This window comes from Aphelocoma coerulescens, chromosome 6 (assembly GCF_041296385.1).
Source record: "Aphelocoma coerulescens isolate FSJ_1873_10779 chromosome 6, UR_Acoe_1.0, whole genome shotgun sequence".
Lineage (NCBI taxonomy): Eukaryota > Metazoa > Chordata > Aves > Passeriformes > Corvidae > Aphelocoma > Aphelocoma coerulescens.
This window is the reverse complement of record NC_091020.1, coordinates 2,532,675-2,558,270: the sequence shown is the minus strand read 5'-3', so window position 1 is coordinate 2,558,270 and position 25,596 is coordinate 2,532,675. Positions and strand designations below refer to the sequence as shown.

The following is a 25,596-nucleotide window of genomic DNA, read 5'->3' as shown; positions in this document are numbered from 1 at the left end:
TTTAGGTGGGCGGGTGCTCCACCGCGAGCTTTCTCCGAGAACACGTCTTGTTTCACTGTTTTAATCATCATTTCATATGGTTTATTTCATCTTCATTGCTCTGTCTCCCTCCTTCCCCAAGACTGTGATGGTAAGGAGGACGTGGCCACCACAGGAGCTGACTTTGCACCCTTAGTGCCACCTGAGAACCTGCCAGGGCAGGAGGAGATCCCTGTGGGAGGACTTGGCACCACGGGCTGTTCATGTTGTCACTGCCTGGAGCAATTCACCCACGAGCCTTTTCATGGCCCTGTGACAGTGACAGCAGCTGGACCAGTACACCACAGTTCTGCACTGAAAGTGTCACTCAAAGCTCAGAGCCACCTTCCTGACACCAGATGTCCTTGGGCTGTGAGCCCCTGTGCTGGGGGAGTGGCCCTGGGCTCTGTTCTCTGTGCTCTTGTCCAGGGCACCTTTTATTAGCCCCATCCTTTTTCTGGAGGATAATACTCCCAACAGGCTTAACCCTGTGTGAATTCTCACTGTCAGCAGTCTGTCCTTCCTTTTTTCCATACAGCCTGTGTGGTTCCTCCAGCTGGGAATTGATGACGAATGTTGAGACAGTCCCAAAATGTTCAGAAGCTGATGGCTCCCGCCTTCTGCTCACAATCCAGAAACCTTTCCCCTCATTCCCAGGTTCTAGGTCAAGATGCAGTTTTCCACCACTCAGGGCCCTGTCCCAGGGGTGCTCTGCTCACACAGGAAGGGGCTGTATCCTCATGTCCAGCTGGGATTTTCTCCCGTTGCAGTTGTGCCCAGTTTGTCCTGTTGCTTTGAGCTTCCGAGAAGAGCCTGCCTCTGCCATCTCCGTCACCTTTCCTTTGGGATGTGCAGGATGCAGTTAGAGCCTCACTTTTCAATCCCCCACTTAATTCTGCATATATTCAATCTCCTGTCTTTGCAATTCATCCGTTTCCCGGATCTGTGTGTGTGGTTGCAGACCTGCTCAGAGGGGAGGACACCCCTCAGGGTGCTGCTGATCAGACTGATGGTCCCAAGCTGGCTGCTCCATAGGCCACAGGGTCCTCACAGCTGTGCATGCCAGCAAAGAGAAGAGAGGTTTGAAAGGAGGTGGGCATTGGCTGGAATCGTTGGTGAAATCGTGGGTGGGATCACTGGCTGTAACAAGACACAGCAAGGAGTAAATACTTATTTTATTAAAATGCTTCGGCATCTTTTAATGAGCCTTTTCGTCAAGTTGTGCGGAAGAATTTGCCAAAATACCACGTGCACTGTAATAAATCCCAGTTAACCTCACAGGCTTCCCCACTTGGTCTTCTGTCCCTCACAGTGTCTGTGGAGAGACATCAGAATACCTGGTTTTTGCCCCAAAAAGGGGAAGGAAAATCTGAGTAGCGTTTGTGATGCTTTTCCAGACAGCTGGAAAAGCTGATGCCCACTGAGATATGTCCTGTGGTAGCTGTGAAACCAGGAAACATCTTCCCACCCTTTTTGCCACATTTTCACAGTTTTCAAGAGCAAGGGTTGGCTGAGCTGGCCCACCCAAGAAAGAGACTCAGAGAGGGGATCCTTCCGTAGGAATTCAAAACTGTGGCTTTCACGCTTGCAGATTTGGCACTGCTGCACCTCTGAAGTGGTCAGACCAGGACAGCTCGCCAGAGAAAGACATTTTGGTTGCCTTTGGAAAGCTGGAATGTGCATCTTCCCAGAGGGCATCTCCAGCTTGAGGAGCTGGAGATAAGGAGTTTATCCAGCTTGGTGCCTGGCAGCCAGAATGGTCAGAACGTGTTCAGCCGCCTCTTTCTTTGTGGGTGCCTCGGTCATAAAACGCTTGTTCGCCAAAGCTGAAACCTTTGTCCAGGAATGTGCTAATTCAAGCGAAGGTTTAACCAGGAAAGGCTTTATGCTCCCAAAGGAGGGAGTTGCTGGGTAAGGGAGTGAGGGGGAATCACTTCACTGAACAGCCAGCTCAGCTGAAATGCAGCATAACCCAGGTCGTGTCCTTGCTCCGTCCTGCTCGTCGGCGTGGGAATGACTCACACGAGGATCTGCTGGGTCCTCGTCCTGCCTTGGCACGGGCAAGTCCCTGAGCCCAAAAATCCCCTAATCCAGGCAAGTTCTCTGGCTGCTGGTTGTTCGGCCACGTCTGTAAGGTGACTAGCCAACAAGCCAGCGGGGACAGGAGTCACCTGCTGCAGAGAACCTGCAGCCAGCCCCAAATGGAACAAAGCCTGGCCCTGTCCAAGTCCGCTGGATCAACATCAGCAGCTGAGCTATGATTGCATGTTCAAAAGATGAGAACAAACTTCTGCGATAGGACAAGGGGTGATGGTTTTAAACCGAGGGAGGGTCAATTTAGATTAGATAAAAAACCTAATTTTTTTACAATGAGGCTGGGGAGGCCTTGGCACAGGGTGCCCAGAGAAGCTGTGGCTGCCCCTGGATCCTTGGCAGTGTCCAAGGCCAGGTTGTTGCAGAGATTGTCCTCCTTGACTTGTGTTCCTGTTGTGAACAACCTGTGTTGTTACTCCTTGTGCTTTTTTCTTCCCATCTGGAAGAACAGGGTGGTAGCACAGATATTTTTGTTCTTACTCACTCCTAGGCTGGAGGCACAATTGTCAGCGTGTGGGGAAGGCAGGTATTAATGAGCAATCCTTCAAAAGCTGCTCTCTTCTTTCTCTCAGAGTCTCCTGAAGCTGGGCCCTCGGTCGTGGTGCACACGACTGTGACCTTTGGAAGCGAGCACCTGGACTCAGACCCCACAGAGGTGCAGCAGATAATTCTCAGTCACCTGCAGAGGATTGTGCCCTCCCTGCCTAAACCAAGCAGCATCAAGTGCCAGAAGTGGAGATACTCCCAGGTACTCCCTGGTGGGACCAGTCAGCTGGGAGGGCCTGCTGGGGCTGTGCTCTCCGTCCTCAGGGAGCAGGAGGGAAGGGGATGGTTGCTCAATACCCATAACACATTGCTCCACGCAGCTGTGAGAAGCATCCAGGGCTGGCCAACAAAAGCCAGGTCATTTTTAGCCATTTTTTAACATCATGAGCCTGGCTTAGCAGTGAGTTATGCAGCTCTCCTGGTAAGCAGGGGTAGGAGCAGCCTGCAGGAAGGAAGTAAATCCCACGTAATTCAGTGGGATTTTCATTGGGATTTAAAAAACATGACTCAATCCATCCCTCTGCATCCAGAAGTATGTGGTATTACTAGCAGAATTCCCACCCTACCACAGAAGAGCAGGAGTACAGATGTACTAATTGTTATTATTTGATTTGGCCCAGCTCAATTTAACGGAATGTTATGTGAAAAGTATTCTAAAGTAAACTACCTAAGAGTAATAATGGCAAAATGTGTATATTTTGCAGTCCTCTTCTAAAAATCTGGGGAAATGGTTGGTGATTTCCTAAAATTTGGAGTGTATCTCCACGTTTATCTAAAGCCTCTCAAGTTAAATTACATCGGTGAATTTGAATGTGGAGGTTGATGCAAAATACTTACTTTTAAAGCAGTCCCCTAAAAATTTTTCCTTTTTTGAAGTTGCTGTGGATGTGGAGTCTGCTCATACCCCTTGATCTGCATGCAATTGGGGAACCTGGCCTCGTTAACACAGAGTTCATTTTCCTGCTAGTAAAGTGTTGGTGGATTGCAAAAGCGACCTTAGCACGGGTATTAATAGTTATACAAAACACATCAAAGTCGTGGTGTGTTCTCTGAGTTCCTCTTTATCGGTTCAGGGGGATATTTTTTGGGGGAAAAGCAGGTGTCACTGTTAAGGTTCCCTGGTTGTGACATGTGGTCTCTTCTCCTGCCTTACCTGCTGAGAACTGCCGGTGATCACGGGAGCTGTGGGGGGGAGCGGGGAGAGGAGTCGGATCCAGCTCTGGAAGGGGTTCCCAAAACCCATCCAACTCCTGCTTCTGTTGCTGCTGCCAGCCAGGGCTCTGACTCCAGCAGCTGCTGGTGCCACAGGAGGAATTATCACCAGGCTGTAATTTGGTGGATGAATGTCAATGTGTCTTAGGTTGCAAATAAGTCTGTGTAGGTCAGACCCATTATCTCAATGAAGAGATCTCTAATGCCACCCTATAAAGTAATCACTGCCTAAATTAAATATCTGGGCAGAGCTCCCTCTTTCTCCTAAAGCTCTCTTTACTTTCAATTATAATAAGCTGTTGCCACAGAGGCCGAGGGAGCTGATAAGATGGGTGCATCTTTCCCCTGCCTCTTTTAGATGGGATTTATCCTACTTGTTAATTAAATCCGGCTGTAACATCCTTCACATGGCCAAACACAATCCTGGGATTAAAATGCAGACATTACAATTATCCGTGGCAGATGAGGGATTAGGACTTCCAGAATTCTACTGACACTGCTTAGCAGCACAGCTGCAGTTCTGGATCCCCTTGCTCTAATTATGGTGAAGGCACCATTAGCATTCAGAGCCAACAGCTTCCCAACCCACCGTGTGTCTTTGGCAGAGCCACTTTACAGGGAATTACTGAGGCTGGAAAACACCTCCAAGATCATCAAGTCCAACCTTTGACCAGGTACCAGGAGGGGTAGGAGCTGCTTGGTACAGCCAGCATCAAATAAACACTGGGTAGCCAAGAGGGAAGGAAGCTCAGAAAGCCTTTTTCTGCCAAATCTTTCTGCATTGTTCATACTCTGATTGATCTGTGAGAAAAATTCAGGAATAAATTAAGTACTGACTTAAAACTGGTCTGAGGGAGGGGCTCTGTCTGGATTTGCCACACCTGGATAGACTCTTCTGTTAAGCTGAATAAAGGATAAGGGCTTGCAAGTTGTTATTTCAACTAATTTCCTCTTTGCAGAGATGCTAACACCCAGTAACAGAAGGTGCAGCCAGCAACATGAATGTGGGTGCTTTGGCTGGGCAGTGGCCAGCTGAGGGGACATTTGAATCAGTGGAAAAATCCCCTGGATTTAGCAAGATTCCTTGGAAGCTTGGTCCCACCAGGGGATACAGCAGTGGTTTACTGGGTGGAAATCCAAGAAATGAGCAGTTGTACTCTCTGTGTCAGGCTTTAGCAGGGTGGACAGCAGCAGGAATTTCTGCATGGAAAGGGTGCTCAGGCCTTGGCAGGGGCTGCCCAGGGAGCTTTGGAGTGCCCATGCCTGGAGGTGTCCAAGGAAGGGCTGGAGGTGGCACTCAGTGCTCTGGGCTGGGGACAAGGTGGGCATTGGGCACAGCTTGGACTCTGGGGGCTGGAAGGGCTTTTCCAGCCTCAATCATTCTGGGATCCTGTGATCCCAGAGACAGCAGTTTCCCTTTCCTGTGTTGAACCTATCTGGGATTTTCCAGGCCCCGCTTTGCTGATATGAGATCACCCTCACACCTTTCTAGATCTCTACACCAGGGTCAGACAATTCATTTCTGCTGAGACAGGCTGAGAATAAAACAGAACAGACTGTGAAGTTTCTAAACTTTCACACACAGGGAAGTTTTACTCCATTATTTAACTCCCAGAAATAAGTGTTTTACGGTGGTACTTCGATGGTTAATGTTTGGATCTGCCTTTTGGGATGGGAGGCCGGGCTGGACGGGGCTTGGAGCTGCCTAAGACAGTGGCAGGTGGCCCTGCCGATGGCAGGGGGTGGAACAAGATGATTTTTAAGGTTCCTTCCAACCCAAACGATTCCGTGGTTCTGTGATGTGCTTCTCAGGATCACAGATCTTTCTGGTGTGAGATTCAGGTAAATAAAATACTCTTCCCACTCCCTTTCTGTCTGTCATTTTCAGGTTACCAGAGCTGTACCCAATTGCCCAGGACAGATGATTCTTCACACTCAGCCTCTCCTGATCTGTGGGGGTGATGGATTCACGCGTTCCAACTTCGACGGCTGCATAGAGTCTGCCATGAGCCTTGCAGAGGCTGTGAAGCCTCACTTACAGCAATTTCAGTCAGGCTGCTAAACCTCCTCTAGATTTGTTATGAATGTTGCTGTGATGGATTGAATTTACAATCAACATCATCTTGCAAAAAAACAAATAAAGGAAGATGTATTGACGGGCTGGAATAATTATTGGGATGGAATGACATTGAATTTTCCAGGATCTGTGCTGGGAGAGGTTACTTTGATTGAAGCAAGGCTTTCCCTGGCTCTGGGCAGAGGCACGGAGCTCCAGCATTTTTGCCAGGTCTCCTGATACTTCTACAGCCCGTGAAAATTATGTCAAGGAGAGGAGGCTGACTTGAAGCAGCACAAAAATCCATGAAGCTGCAGAGTTTATTCTTTGGAAACTCCTTATTTACTCCTTGTCCTAGTGTTGGGACACAGGGAATGGCTTCCCAGTTCCAGAGGGCAGGGCTAAATGGGGTATTGAGAAGGAATTGTTCCCTGGGAGGGTGGGCAGGCCCTGGCACAGGGTGCCCAGAGCAGCTGGGGCTGCCCCTGGATCCCTGGCAGTGCCCAAGGCCAGGCTGGACACTGGGGCTTGGAGCAGCCTGGGACAGTGGAAGGTGTCCCTGCCCATGGCAGGGGTGGCACTGGATGGGCTCAGAGATTACTCAGAAATCCTTTATTTATTCTAAATTGGATTTTAACTTGCCCTTCCTCTTAAATCACGTGTCACAAGTCTAGTACCTCTGTACCACAGCACTAAAAATAACAAAACGTAGCAGACAGAATTTAAAGCATTAGAGGAGTACAGTTCAGCCTCTGTTTTTCTGATTTTACCCCTGCATTTCACCCAGCTCTGACATCCTGTATCGCAGCACTGACCACTGTGATTTACTGCTGCTTTTGGCCATTTCCAGCAGAGTATTTTAAGTGACACTAAGAATTTAAGATTTGTTAATTTTAAAAGTAGGCAGAAAACTGGGTGTGAGGTGTCTTTGGCTCAACACTGTGTTGCTCCTCTCAAATGGTCATTCTCTGAAGAGCTGTGATGCTCTTCCAGGGCTTTGTATCAGCAGCAGCCTCTGATACCACAAGTGACAGATGAGTGGAGATGTCTCTGGCTCTGTCCTTTCAGCAGTCTCTCAGCTTTGGTCACCCTGACGCCTCCCAGTACCTGTTCATAAGCAAAGCACAGGCTCAGAGATGTTTCTTGAGTCATGAGACTTTCAATTTGAAGGTTTTTCGAATCCCAGTGGGTCTCAAATTGCTCCTTCCTCGTATCCCAGGGTCCCTGAGGTCTGGAAAAGCCCTCCCAGCCCATGGAGTCCAAGCTGTGCCTGATGCCCACCTTGTCCCCAGCCCAGAGCACTGAGTGCCACCTCCAGCCCTTGGACACCTCCAGGCATGGGCACTCCAAAGCTCCCTGGGCAGCCCCTGCCAAGGCCTGAGCACCCTTTCCATGCAGAAATTCCTGCTGAAAGTATCACTCCGGTCTATCAAAATGCCTCTGCTCTGTAGCTTCCCTCCAGATTCAGATGGTTTAGATAAAAGCTGTTTGGGGTTTTTTTTAAGGTGGAGGGGAAAAGCTGCTGGATGCATTGCTCTGGATGCGTTCTGGGCAGCGGGAAGGCTGGGAGCAGGGAGATGTGGAATTCCCACACAAGGGGTGGCGGGGCTGAGGTTTCAAAGAGGCCACTGTATCCAGAAGGGTGGCAACAGAAGAGACTTGTCTGGTTGATTTCCTGGGATTTTCCCTGATTTTTGATTAACTGGCAGATTGGTCGGTTCCAGTCGCTCTTTCCTCATTCCCAGACAAGGGGGATGGCTGTGTCTGCTCTCCTCCATGCCACGGGCCACAGCCACTGCCTGAAGTGGAACTGGAGCCTTCCAGCTCCCACATCACCATGTTCTTGTCTTCCTCACCACAAGGAAAGCCAGGGCCGTGGGTTCTCCAAGCCTTTCAGCTCCCAGCTGTGGTAGCTTCCAGCTAGGGAACGTCACTTGGCAGGGCTGGCCCATGGCATCCTGTGCAGCCACTGCCCTTGCAACAGGATCAGGGAATATGGGAACAAGGCTGTAATGGATGGATCTGCCAGTTAATCAAAAATCACGTCTGTCCAGGGAAAATCCCAGGAAATCAACCAGACAAGTCTCTTCTGTCTCCAGAGACCTGGGCTGTGTTTTTGCACAAGCATATGAAAACAAATTAAGAGATTCATTTAGTTTTGGAGAGTTGGGTTCTTTTTTCAAAATTATTTTTAAAAGGCAGCTGCAGGTGGGAGGTGCTGCCCAGCTGAAAGCACGGGGGGGTTTCCACAGCACTGAGCTGTGAAGCATCCTTGCAGTGAAAGCCACTGGAGCAAGCCCTGCTCTCCCAGGATTTCCTGGGCATCTCGCTGGCCTTGGATGTGCCAGCATTGCCACACCTGGCTCTCCTGGTAGGCACGAGGAGGAAGGTGTGGAGGTCTCTGGCCTGACCCTGCTCCCGGCAGGACCAACACCACAGCTACGACAGATTCTGGGAAAGCTGGGGCATCCCCACCCTCCCCTGCGACCACGTTTCCTCTGGGTGGAGGGACTCAGAGCAGAGGTCTCTGACCAGCTCGGGGCGTGACTGGCGGAGGAGTTTCCTCCTCGAGTCCGTGCGAGGAAGAGGAACCCGGCCCTGGGCCACCGAGCCCGTGCGGTCGTGTCTGGGTCACCGGTGCCAGCCCGGCGCCAGGGGCTGTGGCAGCCGTGAGGAGGCTCTGCTGGAGCCAGGAGCCCGGGTGCTCCCAGGGCAGGACCAGGGCGCTCTCTGAGCCGCCCGGCGAGCACCTTGAGCTCCTGTGCAGAGATTTGCCGCGAAGCCAGAGCCGGTTCTGCCTCTAATCCAGCCTCTGGCTCAGCCGTGCCGTCCCTAAGCCGCTTTGTGCGGCAGAGGCGAAGCCCCGAAAGCCCGGAGCCTCCTGCTGCCGCTGTGCCCCGCTCCCTGCGCCTTGTGCTCGGCTCCCGCGTTCGGGTGGCACCTCCGGGGGCACGGCTGCGGCAGATGCAGCCCCACAGGGCATGGAACAGCCCCTTTGCCGAGGAGGAGGAGCAGGGAGAGTGACTGGCTTCCTTTTCAAGAAGAGCCAGGCAAAATTCCTCCCCTGGAGGTAAATAAATGGGAAGAGGTGAGAAATAACCCCGGGAGTGTAACAGCTCGGCCCCAGTGGAGAGATTTTGTGCTGAGCAAAGGGGGTGCAGGGCAGGTTGCTGTCATCTTGGAGGTTGTGGTGCTGAAGCCCGTGGAGACCCTCGGGAAGCCTCGTGACTCCCGCCGTTTCCCAGTTTTCATCCCGTAACAGCCGAGCATCACCAGGGAAAACCGCAGCCGTGTCCTTCTGCACCGCGCTGTGTGCGGCTGTCCCCGACTGCCCCGAACACCTGGGCAAGGGGGTTTAGTGCCGGGGGTTCAGCGCAAGCCAGGGCCACACGGGCGAGCAGCCAGCCCGGGCCCGCCCCATCCAGGCCGTGCTGCGGGAAAACGATCCCGTCCCCCCGTGCCGCTGCCACCCGGCCGCCGAGCGGGTCACGGGGACGCTGCGGTCAGCCACAGCTCAGCGCGACACTATCTGTGCTGCACAGGGTTCCTGCCGAGCCGAGCGGCACCTCCTCCCTCACCTGTGCCGGCCCGGAACACCCTTCCTTTCTCAGCGCTATCAGCGCTCGCATCTCCCCTCGGGGCGGTCGCACTCGCCACGTCTGTACAGCGGAGCACGCCCTGCGAGCACCGAGCGCTGCTTCCCTCGGCTCCTGCGGGCCGTGGCACTGATGGTTTGACCATCCTTTTTCAGCCCAGACCGGGGGGCAAAGAAAATGGTTAAAAAAGTGTTGGGCCGTCAGCGCTGGAATATAGGTCAGCCTCTGTGCCGGCAGCTGCCTCCCTTGCCCGGAGCGCAGGAAAGGGGGTGAGCTGGCAGGAGACGAGGGGAGCCGCCGCTCTCCTTCGGCCCCTTCTCCGAGCGCAGAAAATCCCGGCTCAGCGCCTCGCAGCCCAGCGAGGCACGGCCGCCGGGGCCGCTCGCAGCGAGCCGTCCGCACGTGGCCGGCCCCGGCACGGAGCGACGGAGCCCCGGGAACACCCCCGGACAAAGGGATGATTGTTCTCGAGCTGCTCGCAGATGTGCTGCTGCGGTAGCCACGGGCTGTGCGCGGGGACTGCTCTGCCCGGGGGGGGCTGGAGATTTGGGTCTGCTCCGAACCCTGGCTCATCAGCACCCTGCATCCCGGTCACTCGGGGTTTGCTGCCTCCCTCAGCACACCTGTGTAGTGCAAATCCCGCTTTCCTTTGATTTAAAAGGCAGTCCTGGGGGCCGGCTTGGGAATGCAGGACGGGAGCGAGTGTCAGTAAAGCCCGTCGCACATCACAGCTCCAGCCAGTCCCCGGCCCTTGCCAAAGGACTCGCCAAAGGATTTTTGAGCAGCTCTGCGTTGGGGACAAAACTGGGGTTTCTGCCCCAAACGTGGCTGGAGATGGTTCCCGGCTGTTCCTCCAGGTAAAAGAGCTCATCTTAATTCCACCCACGCACCGTGTGCTGGAACTGGGAAGTGAAACAGCAAATGAAAGGGACCCATCTGCACCTGGTGCTGGCCCCTGACTCACCCTTCATCAACCTCCTGCTCTGGGCTGGATTTTCTTTGGGTGTCCCGGGCTTTTCCCTTAGAACCAAACTCACAGGTAGGATTGATGCTGAGCAAGCAGCTCAGCTCCAGAGAGAGGAATCTGGCCGGGCAGGGAGAATTTCAGGATCAGTTCATGCCCCAGCCACGTGGTCAAGTGACCCTTGGCTGAGAAGGGGACATGGTTTGGAGGAGTGTGTTTTTCTTTGTTCAAATCTGCCTAAAAATAAGTGAGTTTTTCTTGTGGGACTTCTCTTTTTTTGTCCTTCTTGTCTGCAGGTATTATTTTTTAACTTGGTCAGTAAGAGAATGACCTTTTTTTGCATGGATAATAAAAAAAAAATTATTATTTTTTGCTTTTGATTTTCCCTGGGGGTCGTAAGTGGAGCTGAAAATCCTGAGCCACAGTTGCTGATGCAGTGTACACACAGAGAGCTTCGTGTGGGGGTGCTCAGCCTGGCCTGGGTCCAGGTGGTCATTTTGAGAGGAATAAGATATCCAACTCCTAAACTACTAAGAAAAACAGAGCTGGGAGACTGTGAGGCAGATTTTCTGCCTGCAACTGTGAGCACGGGGTGCTAAAGAAATCCCTGCTTCCAGGGAGCGGCCAGAGGGTTAATTTTGGCTCCCTCTGCCTCACTTTATTCTTTGGATAATGAAATTAGTTGTTCCGAAGCCTTTTGAAGGGCTGAGCTGAGCCTTCTTGCAGAACAATACACGCTGTGCTCTCGATGTGAGTGCCCTTATGGTGAACTTTGAGCTACACATCTGCTATAAAGAAGTAACTCTTATTCCCAGTTGGCCATGGCCAGGAAAAGATTCCGGCTCCATCCACGCCTCGGCACAGCTCTGTTTGCTCCATGGAAGCCTGGCCTCGGAGCAGAGGGGTAGGAACCGTTTGGAAACCTCGTTAAAACGCCCCGGCACGTTCAGCGCTTTCCCCGGGCAAGGGAGAGCTGGAGATGAGCCCTGCAGGAGCTGAGCACGCGACTGAGCTGCAGCCCATTCCCAGCAAAGCCCCTAAATCCGGCATTAACTTCCCAGCTGTGCCGGGAGGCTGCACCAGGAATTTCCTTGGGATGCTTTCGGTCAGTGTTGCCGATCTGAAACACTCGCTCCAGGCGACTGTAGGTGGATTTACAGAATCCCAGAATGATTGAGTTTGGAAAAGCCCTCCCAGCCCATGGAGTCCAAGCTGTGCCCGATGCCCACCTTGTCCCCAGCCCAGAGCACTGAGTGCCACCTCCAGCCCTTCCTTGGACACCTCCAGGCATGGGCACTCCAAAGCTCCCTGGGCAGCCCCTGCCAAGGCCTGAGCACCCTTTCCATGCAGAAATTCCTGCTGCTGTCCAAGCTGAGCCTCCCCTGGCCCAGCCTGAGGCCGTTTCCCCTTGTCCTGTCCCTGTTCCCTGGGAGCAGAGCCCGACCCCCCCCGGCTGCCCCCTCCTGTCAGGGACTTGTGCAGAGCCACAAGGTCTCCCCTGAGCCTCCTTTGCTCCAGGCTCAGCCCCTTTCCCAGCTCCCTCAGCCGCTCCTGGGGCTCCAGCCCCTTCCCAGCTCCCTCAGCAGCTTTGACTTTATGGCAAAGCTGTTCCTGCACGCTTCACTTTCTTACCCTGCTCACTTTCTTACCCCTGCTCTGCTGGGGCTGAGGGATGCCCAGGATGGGGCAGGGGGGAGGGTAGCAAGGACGCTGAGGCCCTGGCACAGGGTGCCCGGAGCAGCTGGGGCTGCCCCTGGATCCCTGGCAGTGTCCAAGGCCAGGCTGGACATTGGGGCTTGGAGCAGCCTGGGACAGTGGAAGGTGTCCCTGCCATGGCAGGGGGTGGGATGAGACAGGCCCCTTATCTTTGCAAACCAGAACAAGCAGGACGGAGGTGTAGGAAGGAGACTGAAAGAGTGAGAGCACAAGGTGTGGTGGCATCTCCCTGGAGACCCTGGTTCCCAAATGGACACGCCATTTGTTAGGTACTGTAGGCAGCACTGATGGCATCAGTGAAAACCACCAGTGGCAAAATAAGTGGCAAGCTGTGGGTGTCACAGTATCACCTTCAGCATCAGCAGGTGTCTGTGTGGGATGATTCATGCAGTCACAGTGACTTGGTCACACGAAGTGTTAGATCATGTGGTTTCTCACACCATCTCACAGAGTTCAACATGAAAAGAGACAAATTCTTTCTCCTCCTTTGCTTTTAGGGTTGCTGTTGGCTGTGGATCAGGATTGTCTCATCTGAAATAGTTTTCCCCTCACAAGTCTCACTTTTGACCCTCGTCCTCTCAGTTGCTCTTCTTGGTGCTGGTGGCACCTCTATCCCACATCAATATCCCTCAGCACCTGCAGTGGGAGGTTCCGTGCCCAAAAATGAGGTGTTCTCTCCAAAACCAGCCCTTGGCCACATGATTTTTATCCAAGCACCCAAATTTGAACTTGTTGAGTGGAAGCCACAGTGAAGAGCGCAGAAACACGGGGTCGGGGGCAGTTCAGTCCTCTGGAATCAGGGACTGTTACATTTCCCCCACATATTGCCCGAGGAGCAGCTTGGGTTCATCCCAGGATGCTGAGAAATGGTAAAACCGGGATTTCACGCAGTGCTTGCTTCATTCCTGAGTCTTTTTCCTAACGGGACCGACTGCAGCTTGAAGGCAGCAGGACCTGACGGGCCTTTTGTCCCTGCCCCAAGGAGCCCATCAGAGCACCGTAATTCCCTTTTCAACACACGGCGAGGAAACTGCTTCATAATCTTCTTTTCCAAAGCAATATAGGCCAAGCATCTTGATCCTTTCCTTTTTGGCCTGGATCACAGTGGAGATGCTGGACAGGGCTGCAGGGCCCTGTAATCCCCTGGGATGTCTGGGAGCGTGCACTCTCTGCTCTGCACGACTCAGATCCGTGCACAGATCAGGATCCTGCTGCAGCACCTGCCCAGAGCCCTGACTTCGAAGGGCAGGATCTGAAGGGGGTCCAGGAGCTGAGCGGCTCCAGTTTGAGCAAAGCAGCCAAGTGGGGTCTTTTTCCCCAGTGGAAAAACCACTGGAGACTGCTGCGTGGAAAAGCAGAGTCATTGCCAAACACGGAAATGTTTCCTGATCTGTTTACTAATATTTGGTGCTCCTTTCTGGATGCTGTTCAAACTGAAATCCAACCACACGCGTCAGCAACTTCCTGCCCTGCTCCCACCCTCGGCTCCTGCACCCGGGGGAGAAGCAGGGATGGGAAGAGCTGGTGAGAGGCGAGGAGGGAATTGGGTTGTTGTTCCCATCATTGCAGGGATGCTGGCGCCAGGCTCTGCTCGGAGGGGCACAGGGACAGGCCAGAGGCGTCTGTTGCATGCCATGGTCCCTGGACGGGTCGTGGCAGCAGGGCACGGACGGGCTCTGCCTGCCCAGCCCCTCGGGCAACCCAGGCCCGTGCCAGGCCTGTTCCTAATGGCAAATAAATAGGATCTTACAATTGTGCCTTTATGATGGGGATGTTTACAGCTGTCCCAGGCTGTGGGGGAGGGATGGGAGGGACAGCGGGCTCGCAGCACCGAAAGGTCAGTGCAGCTCGTGGGGCTGCCGTAACCATCCGACTGCAGCAGGCCTTGGGCTGTCTGCGGGATCAGCCATCCCCAGCCCAGACTGAGCAACACTCAACGTGCCTGTTGTTCTTTGCTGAGGGCACTAGCTGTGCTAAAACCAGGGCTTTTTGCCTTTTACTCTCCTTGCAGGTTCTTCAGTGTTTGAGGTTTCAACATTTTCCTATCTGGCCATAAAGCAATGGGATCTGGGGTTTTACTTCCCTGCTCTGCATGAATCATAAAACTGCAGATGAAGAGAAGGGTTTGGGTTGAAGGGACCTTAAAGCCCATCCAGTGCCACCCCTGCCAGGGGCAGGGACACCTTCCACTGTCCCAGGCTGCTCCAAGCCCCAGTGTCCAGCCTGGCCTTGGACACTGCCAGGGACCCAGAGGCAGCCCCAGCTGCTCTGGGCACCCTGTGCCAGGGCCTGCCCACCCTCCCAGGGAACAACTCCTTCCCAATATCCCATCCAGCCCTGCCCTCTGGAACTGGGAAGCCATTCCCCCTTGTTCTGCCACTCTGGTTCCTAATGAAATCCCACTCCAGCTTTCCTGTAGCCCCTTCAGGCCCTGGAAGGAGCTGTGAGGTCTCCACACAACTTTCTCACAGCCCCAGCTCTCCCAGCCTGGCTCCACAGGGGAGGTGCTCCAGTCCCCTCAGCAGCTTGGTGCCTTCTCTGGACCTGCTCCAGTAGTTCCACGTCCTTCTTTTCTTGGGACACCAGAACTGTGCACAGGGACGTCCCTGCCCATTCACACTCCTCAAGGGAGCTGCTGGCTCCCGGGTTCATCTGAAAACCCACCCCGAGCGCTGGTCAAGAGGGCAAGCACCCTTCTCAAGTCCACACCACTGGGCAGATCCATTCTAATCTGACCTGTCCCTGCCTGCAAGATGAGCAAAGAGCAGCATTTTGCAAAGGACGCTTGTTGCTCCACTGGTATCAACGCTTCCAGGGCAGCTCCCACTTCCAATGGCTTCAGGTCTCTGATAATAACTTAAAGATCACTGTGTTCATCTCATGTTCCTCTTTGTTTGTGGCAGAAATCAGCACTGAGTCTCCTCAGAAATTGTTTACTTTGCTGTTGTCAATAGAAACTAAAGGTCAAACCATGGGAGCTGAGCCTGTGGCTCTAACTCAGTATCTCTTTATATTTCTGCTGCTAACTATTAATAAAAGTATTTGTTTGGCCAAGGAGGCTTCACAGCTAAAACAAAGGTGGCCATGCAGTTGAGAAGTGGGGGGAATAAGCCAAGCCTCCTCTCAGCAGAAAGCACAGGGCGAGGGAGGCTTCACGACTGCAGTCACCTCATAAATCCATCTACACCGACCAAGGTGTGCGTTTTCCCCTACAGCTGCAGCCCAGCCAGGCTGAGGCACTGCAGTCCTCACAGCAGGATCTCCTGAGCCCTCCAGCTTCTTGGGCAGCTCTTTACACCTCTACAAACGCATCTGTGCAGGGTCCACTGTAGCTTTTGAATGACAGAAGGGCAAAGGCATACACTTGGGGACTTTGAAAATAGCCCTATCTGGCACAACAAACAACTTTATCTGGCTTCCAAACTTACCAAGAGTTTTGGATGTTTGGCTTGAGCAAGGCTTTGGGGTTTTTTTCTTTTGTTCTTGTGCATCAGATTCTAGTTTCCTCGGGGCAGAAATTGAGGGAGGGGAGGAAAAAGCATCTGTAGAGTCAAAAGAGGGTTGTACTTTTTAGATGTTTGAGTCCTCTCACTCCACTATGTCCCATCTCTGCCAGACCATGCCCAGCTCCCCAAGCAGTCTGCACCAAAGCCTCTTCCTCACTTGTTGGAAGAGTTGGATTGGAAAAGAAAGGCTCTGGTAATTTGGACATGGATTTGTGATGCCTGGGTAATGGTTAAGAGCTCTGTATCATCAATAATTAAAGCCCACTTGTCTCTTCCCAGTGAGGAACTGAGATTGTTTTGCTGAGTCTCCTTCGACACCAGCCACGGGCAGACCAGCGTGTCAGAAACAAGGACTCACTGGAATGAGACCTGCCTCAAACTGGGAAAAAAAAGAGCGTGGAGGTCTCGTTCTGAGACTTCATCTGAGAAGTTATCTGCTCAGCACCTCTTTGGGTTCAAAGGGGGCAAAGCTACGAGACACTTCAAGAGCATCACACGATCCGTTAGCACGGGACTGTGAGTAATTCCGAAACCCTCACCTCTCAAGTGGAGCCAAGTGACACAAAGTGAATCACCCAGAAGGCTGAGACCCTTTTCTGCTGGCAAAAGAAGCTGTGAGCAGGTTGCAAGTGGCACAGGTTCCTCTGCTTATTCAGCATTTGGGCTCGCTTGGCCTTTATCCTGCCAGTATTGCTCAGCGGTTGGACCCCGAGACAGCCTGCGGTTCTTTTACTCAGAAACCTGGTGACACAGGTGTTCTGAAACAGAAGGGTTTGGGGGGTTACATTTTTCCACCCCTCAGCCCCTGAACTCTGGGCTTCATCATCAGGTGCTCAGCTTGAATGAGGATGTAAAGCAGAAATCACTTGCTCATCACATCCGTCCCCACCAGGGAACGTCTCTTTGATTTCCTGTGTCAGGACAACATGAAAATGTCTGTGTTGGACAAACCCCCTGAGCCCAGGATCCCTGGGCTTGAGCTCTGCCCAAAAACCCAGGGAAAGGTGTAGGAATGAGGAAAGCATGCAGGGAAATTTCGCCTGGGGGCTCTCACAGCTTCTGGTACAGGGATTTTATGAAACAGGTCATTTTGTGACACTGATCATGCCGTAATTATGCCTCTCCTGTTGGGAGAGATCTTTTAAAGTCCTTGCCAGGACTTTGAGAGACAAACAGGACTCTCAGCCTTCGCTGCTTCTAGATAGTTGTTTATTAATTCTTATCAGAGAAACAGAGTCACTAGCATGACCCAGACATAGCACAAGGCAGAGAATGCAGGAGAAAGCCCAATTATCAAGATTACACGGCCTTTTTAAAGGTAAATTAACCAATGGTTACTAAAAACGTACATTATTTTTACTTTTCTGCCAACTCTTCAGTAACACAGCCAGGAACTGTGGAATTCTCTGTCCAGTCATCCCAAACTACTTTTACTGCAGAACATGGAGTAGTAGAAGAAGAAGAAGAAGGTTTGGAGAACAACAACAATCCTCCATTTTTATGTTTTTCGCTTTTATCTATTTACTACATTAACAAACCCAAAACCTGTAAATTTTTCACCCTGTGACAATCTTACATAGTAGTCTATCACCTAATTTACACTAGTGTAGTTTCTAGTTCTTCTCTAAGGGTAGGCAGTTTTTTCCAAGGATGGAGGTCAAAACCAGTGTTGTTCAGGGGGGTTAAATCCCTCAAAACAGGCAGAGAAACACTCTCTGCACTCTGGGCTCCCACATTTTGGAAGCCGTCAGCACCCTGGAAGGAATTCCTCATTCATTAACTCATTCATCACCCTTTCAAACTCACAAAAACTCCCCACATCCCCAAAACCAGGGGACTCTGCAGGGGAAATGTGTGTCCTGAGAGCAGCACCCTCCTCCTGCCCAACCTGAACCTGCCTCCAGCTGAAGCTGGTGCATCTGCTACACTCTAATTTCTTGCAGCAGGATGTGTCACATGCAACCCGACAGACCTGGCTTAAACAGCTCCTCCTACAAAGCCATCCCAGCTCTTTCATCCTCCCTGAAGCTTTCCCAGCTCTGTTACCTCCCTTCTGAGATGGGAAGACTAAAACTGCTCCCAGCACCCAAGACACAGGGGTGTGGTGGGTTTGTGCTGCAGCATCGTGGTGCTCTCCCTTCCTTCACTGGTAATTCCTTACGGCATTTTGGCTCTTTTTTCTTGGTGCTCCTGAGCACTGGACTGGTTCTTTCCTGAGACCACAGAATGTTGGGATCTCATTCTGGAGTGCTGATAGCAGCCAGAGCCCATCACCTCACTGGTGGCATTTGGGTTGTTTTCCCTTTGTGAAGCACTTTGCACCCAGTCAATGAATGGATTCCTTCACGTTGGCCCGCAGCTTTGCCGTCCTGCACATCCCTTTTTCTTCCAGGTAGACAAGGAATGTGCTGAAAAGCCTGCATTTCAGTAGTGTGGGGGTTCCCGTGCTGCAGCCTGTGCTGGTGAATCTGAGGCTCTGGCTGCGCCCCTCTGAGCAGAATCCAGATCCCAAATCCCTCTAGAATTACCTACATCCCTGCTGAGCTCCACCCACACCGGCACCAGGGGCTCCTGGTGTCCCCGGAGCACGGCAGGGACACGCCTGGAAATGGAGATGGAAATGGGGATGCTGGCTGTGTTTTGAACGTTGCTTAAGTCCTGAGCAATGAGCCTGGAGCTCTGGAAATCTGCCCTGACAAGGAAATCGTTTGGTTTTGCCTCACACAGAGGCAGCGAGCCAGGGGTTTGCCCTGCTCAGGGAGCTAAAATGCAAATAAAGGAAATATCCTCATTCGTGTAGGATTCCTTCTGTTTTCCGTCAGGGACAGCTTGGTCTCCGTCCCTCAGAGGGCTGTAAACCTGCTAGGACTAAAATAACAGCGGGAACGTCAGTGCAAGGAGATGAAGCCAGTATTTTATCGCCAGTGGATGTGTCCTCATATCCAGTATGGGACAGTGGGACACTCAGGGCAGCTTCTGTGGGTTTAGCCAGTCTGTAACTGTGCTTTTCTAGGAGCATGCCTGGCAAGATGCTGGAGTTTAGCAGCTGGGAACTGAAATCCCAGTAGCTTTTCCTGTGTTAGCCCCTGCTCTGTGCACAAGGAGAGGGGTTTTTGCAGAGACACTTTTGGAAAACCCTGGGAAAAGCAAATGCTTTTCTCATAGGTGGTGACACAGAGTATTCCCTTACACAAAGTATCTGCTAAACACCCGTTCAGCTTGAGCTCTGCTCAACATTTTTGGGGTCCCAGGAGGTCCTGACATCTCCAGTGGCATCATCAGAGATTCTCCTGCCCCTCCAGCAGGCCCCATGTGCCAGCCCTCTTCCCTTTGGTGGGATTCCTGCCCGTTCCCACTCTTCCCCCAGCCATGAAGTCCTTTCTCCAGTCCCACCTGCCCTACCCGGGGGCTGGGACAGCTGGAGGGAGAGGAAGGATTGGGCCTGGCTGCCCCTACTCCAAAGGGCTGTTTCAGGGATTCCTTAATTAGCCTTACACCCCACTTAGGCAGCGTGGAACACCATGAGGGCACCGAGGCTGCTCCCCGTGGAGGCACAGCTGGTTTGTGCAGGGTATTGCTCCTTTTTCCTGCATGGACATATGGGCTGTGTTAACATTCTGGCACGTGGCAAGAAGTGCAGGGAGGTTTCTTCCTTCTGCCTCCTCCTACACCATGGAGGATCTTTCCTCTGGATCTGGATTGATTTGGATGGGGAGTATCCATAGGTTTGAAAGGGGAAGTTGGAGACCTCAGGCCAGCTCACTTTTCATGGATGTGAATTTTGCACTGGGAATTAAGCCCTTGGCATGAGGTGGGAGACCAGCTCCAGGAAGGAGGGAGGGAAGCACCTGGAAATGAGCAACTCTCTCTTGTGCCAACCTTGGCTCAGGCTGGTTCCCACCTGGGTCACCATGGACACAAGGTAAAGTCCTCACTGTGATGCACCTCTGTTGAGCAGCAGGAGGGCAGTTTATGGCTCAGATCTGGGTGTTCTGTGTTCGTCCCTTGGGGAAAGTTTCTGGAAGAATTGCAAAGGGGAAATGGAATCCCAGGATGGTTTGGGTTGGATGGGAATTTAGAAACCATCCAGTGCCACCCCTGCCATGGGCAGAGACACCTTCCACTGTCCCAGGCTGCTCCAAGACCCAATGTCCAGCCTGGTCTTGGACACTGCCAGGGATCCAGGGGCAGCCCCAGCTGCTCTGGGCACCCTGTGCCAGGGCCTGCCCACCCTCCCAGGGAAGCAATTCCTTCCCAATATCCCATCCATCCCTGCCCTCTGGCAGCGGGAAACCATTCCCTGTGTCCTGTCCCTCCAGGTCTTTGTGAATAGTCCCTCTCCATCTTTCCCATCTGCTCCTTCAAGTTGAAATTGGATCACCCAGGAGCTTCTCCTCTCCAGGCTGAGCAATCCCAGCTCTCCCAGCCTTTCCTCCCAGCAGAGCTGCTCCATCCCTCTGCTCATCCTGGAGCCTCCTCTGGACTCTCTCCAGCAGCTCCAGGTCCCTCCTGTGCTGGGCCCCAGGGCTGGGGCAGCTCTGCAGGTGGGGTCTCACCTGAGCACAGGGGCACAGGGGCAGAATCCCCCCCTCCCCTGCTGCCCACGCTGGGGGCTCAGCCCAGGGCACGGGGGGGTTCTGGGTCCCAGCTCTCACCCCACAGCACCCCCGGGTCCTTCTCCAGGGCTGCTCCAGCTGCTCATCCCCTGGATTGATCCCGGGAGTTGCCCTGATCCACATGCAGCAGCAGCACTCGATACCTCATGAAACACCCCCTGTTTTAAGGCCAAGCTTTCCCCTGGCAGGTCAGTGTTGCTTCCACTGCAGCCCAAAGGAAAGGACTCATTCAGAAATCGGTAATTTTACTTCTGTTGTGCCATTATTGTCATCTTGCACCAGCTGAGGGTTCCTCCCCGTGCCCTGGGGTGCCCGCGGTGCTCTGCAGGCTGTGGTTGGTGCTGTTCCTGTGCTGACGGGGCTGGCAGGAGCAGAACCTCCCCACAGCCACCTCCCCCCCTCTGTGAGAACTCCCTCATCAGACTGGTGATCAGAATCGAGGTCATGACGCAGGTATGTTTGAGAAACCCTTTCAAGGGATCAGGGGTGGGGAAGAGCAAAAATCAGGGCTTGCTAGATCAGCAGGCTCTGACCTTGCCACGGAGAGGAACCAGGTCTGTAGCACAGCCTTTAGCAGAAAACTGCTCCATTTACGCAAGAAAAGTGACTCTGTCAAACTAAACCCACGAGCAGTGGAAACTAAACTTCAGCTTTTTGGGTTCCCACACTTCATAAAATACATCTGTGGGGGCAATGGTTTGTGAGAATGAAGAAATGCTGGTCATGGAGGATTTTCAATACCAGTTGTTCAAACACACCCTGAAGTCTGCAAGGGCAGGTGCAGCTTCCCCAGGAGTCTGGGGGGTTGGAGGAGGTCTGCACCCAGCTGCCCCTCTGCCACTGCAGGAGCTGACCCCACTGTGCAGCCTGGCACCATCAGCCATGGGTTTTTTCTATAATTTATGGATGGTTCTTGCAGACTGGACCACTCACCCCTTTGCTCTGCAGTCTGCACCTGTTTCCTTCACCTGTGTTTTCTGCAGCTGATGCTAAAGAGGATTCTGACTCTAAATCAAGAACCCCCCTGATTTATGGCCATGGGAGTCTGCCTGACAGGAATTTCTTATCTTGCCTGTGTCCTCTTTAGATGTGGTGTCTGTGCTTTGGGACATGCAGAGGATCAGGACAGGCACTGTTAGTGGGACTCATTCTCTATCAGGCCATTTTTAATTAAAAACTATTCCTTTTGAGTGTTTCCAGAGTAGAAACCAGGCCTACCTTGACTCATAATGGGATAATACTCAACAGTCTACCAATCCAGGTAAGCAGGGTGAAAACAAGAAAATAAATCAATGGATATTTTCAGAGATGGCGAAGGTTGGCAACCCTCAGATCACGGGATCGAGACAACCTTGGTTTGTGCCATAAGTCTCCATCCCTGGGTGGAACTGGGCCTCACTTTGGAAAACAAAAGTGTCCTTCCTTTTAGCTGGTGGCAGTGGCATCTCTAATTGTCGTTTAAGTCCAGTTTTGCAGGCAAATTTACCTGTGCAAGGACCTCTGGGATCTCCTTCCAGCCTGAGCTGAGAGTTAACCCCCTGAGAGTGTCCCTCCTTTCACCCCCGTGCTTTTGCTGCTCTCCTGTCCCCACAATGACAGGTTTTGCTGTGATTTCGAGGGCAGGTGAGGTGTGAGGTGATGTTTATGGCCCTGGACATGTGTCCAGGTGCCTGAGGAACGAGCTCTACTCCAGCCAGCAGAGCTGATGTTAACACTGGAGACACACCCCCAGCGGTTGGTCTGGGTTTATTCTTCTTTCAAGCAGTCACTTTTAATAAAAAAAAGGAGCTTTTTTTCTCTCTTATGGGATCTGTGAATGCCTCATATGGTCAAGACACGGAGATTCTTCCTGACCATAAACACCACGGGTAATTTCTGCTCGTTGTAAGTGTGACCAGATGCTGGCACTCCGCGTGCCCATGGAAATCAGGCACTCTCCTCTTCCCAGCCTCTCCAAGAGCCTCAGCACTCTGACTCACAGTGAAGGCGGGGAGGGGGAAAAAGGAATGGAAAGAACGCAAAGCAGCTGCTCACAGTATTTTATTTCTCCTGGATCTAGTGGAAGGGAAGGAAAACTTTGAGGCTGAAGACAATAGAGGTCGAATAGTGATGCTGAAGTGTTCTTTCTCCTTGAACAACACTGGGATTTTTCTGTTCTTCCTCTTTTCAGCAAGCAGGAGTCTGTGGCTTTGGTTCAAGCCACTGTTGGGAGGAGCTCTGAAAGCCAAACAAGTGAAGGTAGAAATAAAAGCCAGAGGTGAAGGTTTCTTTGGAAACCAAAGAAGTCTCTCTAGATTTCAGCTCTCAAAAATTTGCCAGAGCTAAAAGCACGAGAGGCAGGCAGGTTTCAGCAGGGCTGTGTCCACAAACAGCCCAAACACAGCTCCTTGAGAGTAAAGAAGATCAGTAAAAGATCACCTCGTTCTAAACCCCTGCTGTGAACAGGGGCCCCTTCTAATAAACCAACAAACCAATACCTTCCAATAAACTGTCCAGCCCAGCCTTGGGCACTGCCAGGGATCCAGGGGCAGCCACAGCTTCTCTGGGCACCCTGTGCCAGGGCTTCAGCACCCTCACAGAGAAAGATTTTTTCCTGATTTCAGCTCGAAACCTCCTCTCTTCCAGTGTGAAGCCGCTCCCCTATTACTACACACTCTTGTGAACAGTCTCTCTCCTGTTGTGTGGTCCCTGCTCCAGACACCCCAAACCACGAGCTGCTGACCCTTCAGTGTCCCTTGGGCTGGCACAAATCCCTGGTGCAGGTGCAGGCTGCTCTTCCATCAGCTCCGAGAGAATTCCCAAGCACCACCACTCTGCGGAGAGGGAATTTTCGATCAAAGAGCCCGGTGGGTTTCCAGCCACTGCCACGCCAGCCCTCGGATCTCCGGAATGCAGTGGCACACCCGGATCCAGGGGAGCGGTGCCGGCTGCAGGCTGTGCACAGGGCTGCCAGCACCACCACAGACACAGCGTGCTCCAGGGGAGCTCCTGAGCATCAGCCAAGCAGGATGAGGCTCATTCCAAGCTCCTCACGCACCGCCCGCACCCCCTCGGCACACGGCGCTGCTGGGAAAGGTAGCTCGCCCTCCCTGAGCCAAAAATGGAAAGGATTAGCACAGTTTTCATCGCCCAGAGGGAGCAAGAGGCTGTTTTACCTCTGGAAAATGGGTTGTAGTCGCTGACGGCTGCCTAGGGGATTACTCGGCACGCCTTGCCCAGAAGTCCATGCGAGTGGTTTTGGGTAGGGATCCCCACCCAAGCACGCCATGAATAATTTCCCAAATGCAGAGAGAGGCAGTGCAGCGATCCCACCCCCAGCACTTGCAGGAGGTAATGTTTTGTTGGGAAACACGATGCTGGGGGAGCTTACAACTTGTCCTGGGCTCTCCCAAGGAGGGGCTGCTCACAGCCAAGGCCCTGCAGAGGCTGCTGGCAAGGGGCACCACAGCAGCAGCTCCAGGGGGGACTTCCAGGGCTCATTTCCTTGCTCCTCCTTCACCCACGCCTGCCGTGCCACTCCAGGATCACGGCTCCCAAGGTGAGGGTGAGGTTGGGAGCCTGGTCAAAGCTCGATGGCCAAATGACCTTTGCAAGCAGAAGGGAGATTGCAACTCCAGCAGCAGAGCCAGGAGTGGGGCGGGCAGTGGATGTTTTCCCCTTTCTCTCTGCCTTGCTCTCTGCCCACAGCTTTTGTTGGCGGTTTTGGTTGGTTTTTTGTTTTTTTTTTTAAATATCAGCCCCTTTCAAAGCCCGACACTGAAGAATTCCCCCCCTGTTTAAAAGCCACCCCAGGGTGCAGAAAGCTGAGATTTGGCAGAGAAACTGAGAGAAGTTCCTTGGAGCAGCTTCCTGTGAAAGGCTTGGGACTTCAAAGTTCCACATCAAGGTCTCACAGCACATTTTGCACCCATTTTGTCTCAAGGGGCCCACAAACGACCTGCCCAGGAAGATTTCTCAGCCCAGTACCAGTGCTGGGAGAGCTGAGGTGTGTGGGTGTTTCTCACCCTTTGGGCAGAGGATGCCAGGTTTGCCCAATTTCCCTGGAAAGCACTGTGGCTATACGGAAGAACCTGCACCAAGGAGGTTTCCAGGGACATTTTGCATCTCATCCACAGCCACACCAACAGGAGTGGGCACAAGCTCCTAAATTCCCATGAATGGGAAAATCCTCAAAAAAGAAGCTCTAACCAACAGTCCTCAGAGATCCCAAGGGCTCAGCCACAAAGAAGAGAAGGTCTGGGGTCTTTTCTGCCTTGGCTTGGGGTTGGTTTTATGCTGGGTTTTAGACTTGCCTGTAGACCTCGTGTAATCAAAAATAGAACTGTAAATTCATCATCTGCTTTGTTCTGTGAAAGTAATTCTCTATTCACAGCTCACCCTCATCCTGCAGAGCAACTCACATGCTCTGGTTTGTTACGCCAGCATAGTCTAATTCCAGAGATCACAAAAATAATATTCCAAGTCTAATCCCAAAGAAAGGATTGCCAGGGATCAAATCCATTATTTCACAATAAATCCCTTTTATGTCTTTTTTTTTTTTTCCCATCAGCAATCAAAGCAAGTGGATTTCAGCTCTAAAATGCTGCTGCTCTACAGCAGAAGAGATCCTTGCTCAAGGCACAAGGCTTAACATTTACTTGCTTTTCTTTTTTTTCCTTTTTTTTTTTTTTTTTGCACAGTATCAAAGGAAATTTATTTTTTCCCCCTTGCCAAAAATAAAGTCTGGTCTAGATTCTCAGCTGCAGCTGAGAGCACTGGGAAAGAAAGGAGCTACAGCCCATTTTTGCATCTTCCTAATCTTGTAGGACAGCTCCTAATCTTCTCAAATTGTCAGCAGCCCATCAGTGCTGTTTCTTCCTTTAGAGTCCAAGCTGAAGAGAGAAGCTCTGGCTGCAAGCAAGGGGAGATTTAGAGAGCACCAAAGGGGCTTTTTTCCCCCCTCTAAACACAAGGGCAGGCTTAGCTCACCAATTGCAGTGTTTTTGTCATTGGTACTGCCCCAGTTTGCTGCATGAAGCTCCAAAGCAGCACAGGATCCTTCAGCATCCCACTGCCCTGGGGTAGGATGCTGCAGCTTTCATCCCTCACCTGCCTGTTTCCCACTAAAAGCACAGCCAGAGCCAGCAGCCCCAGCATTCCAGAGCTGCTGGCCCGGCTGATGTGGGCAGGCAGAGGCAGCCACCTGCTTCCCCTGCACCACATCCCATGGGAGGCAACTGCAAACCAGCCCCGGGCCAGCCCCCAGCACGTGCCACAGACGAACAGCACAAAG

The 25,596-nt window shown here is 52.5% G+C and overlaps 1 protein-coding gene across 2 annotated transcripts in view; it reads left to right on the top strand.

The window, feature by feature from the left end:
- RNLS (renalase, FAD dependent amine oxidase) overlaps positions 1–6,026 on the top strand; it is a 53,096-nt gene extending 47,070 nt beyond the window's left edge. For both annotated transcript variants that reach the window (XM_069018863.1, XM_069018862.1), the window contains 2 exons: positions 2,685–2,860; positions 5,759–6,026. In XM_069018863.1, coding sequence (XP_068874964.1) covers positions 2,685–2,860; positions 5,759–5,932 — 350 coding nt within the window. In that variant the 3' untranslated portion in view covers positions 5,933–6,026. The remainder of the gene's footprint in view (positions 1–2,684; positions 2,861–5,758) is intronic.
- The last annotated feature ends 19,570 nt before the right edge of the window (positions 6,027–25,596 follow it).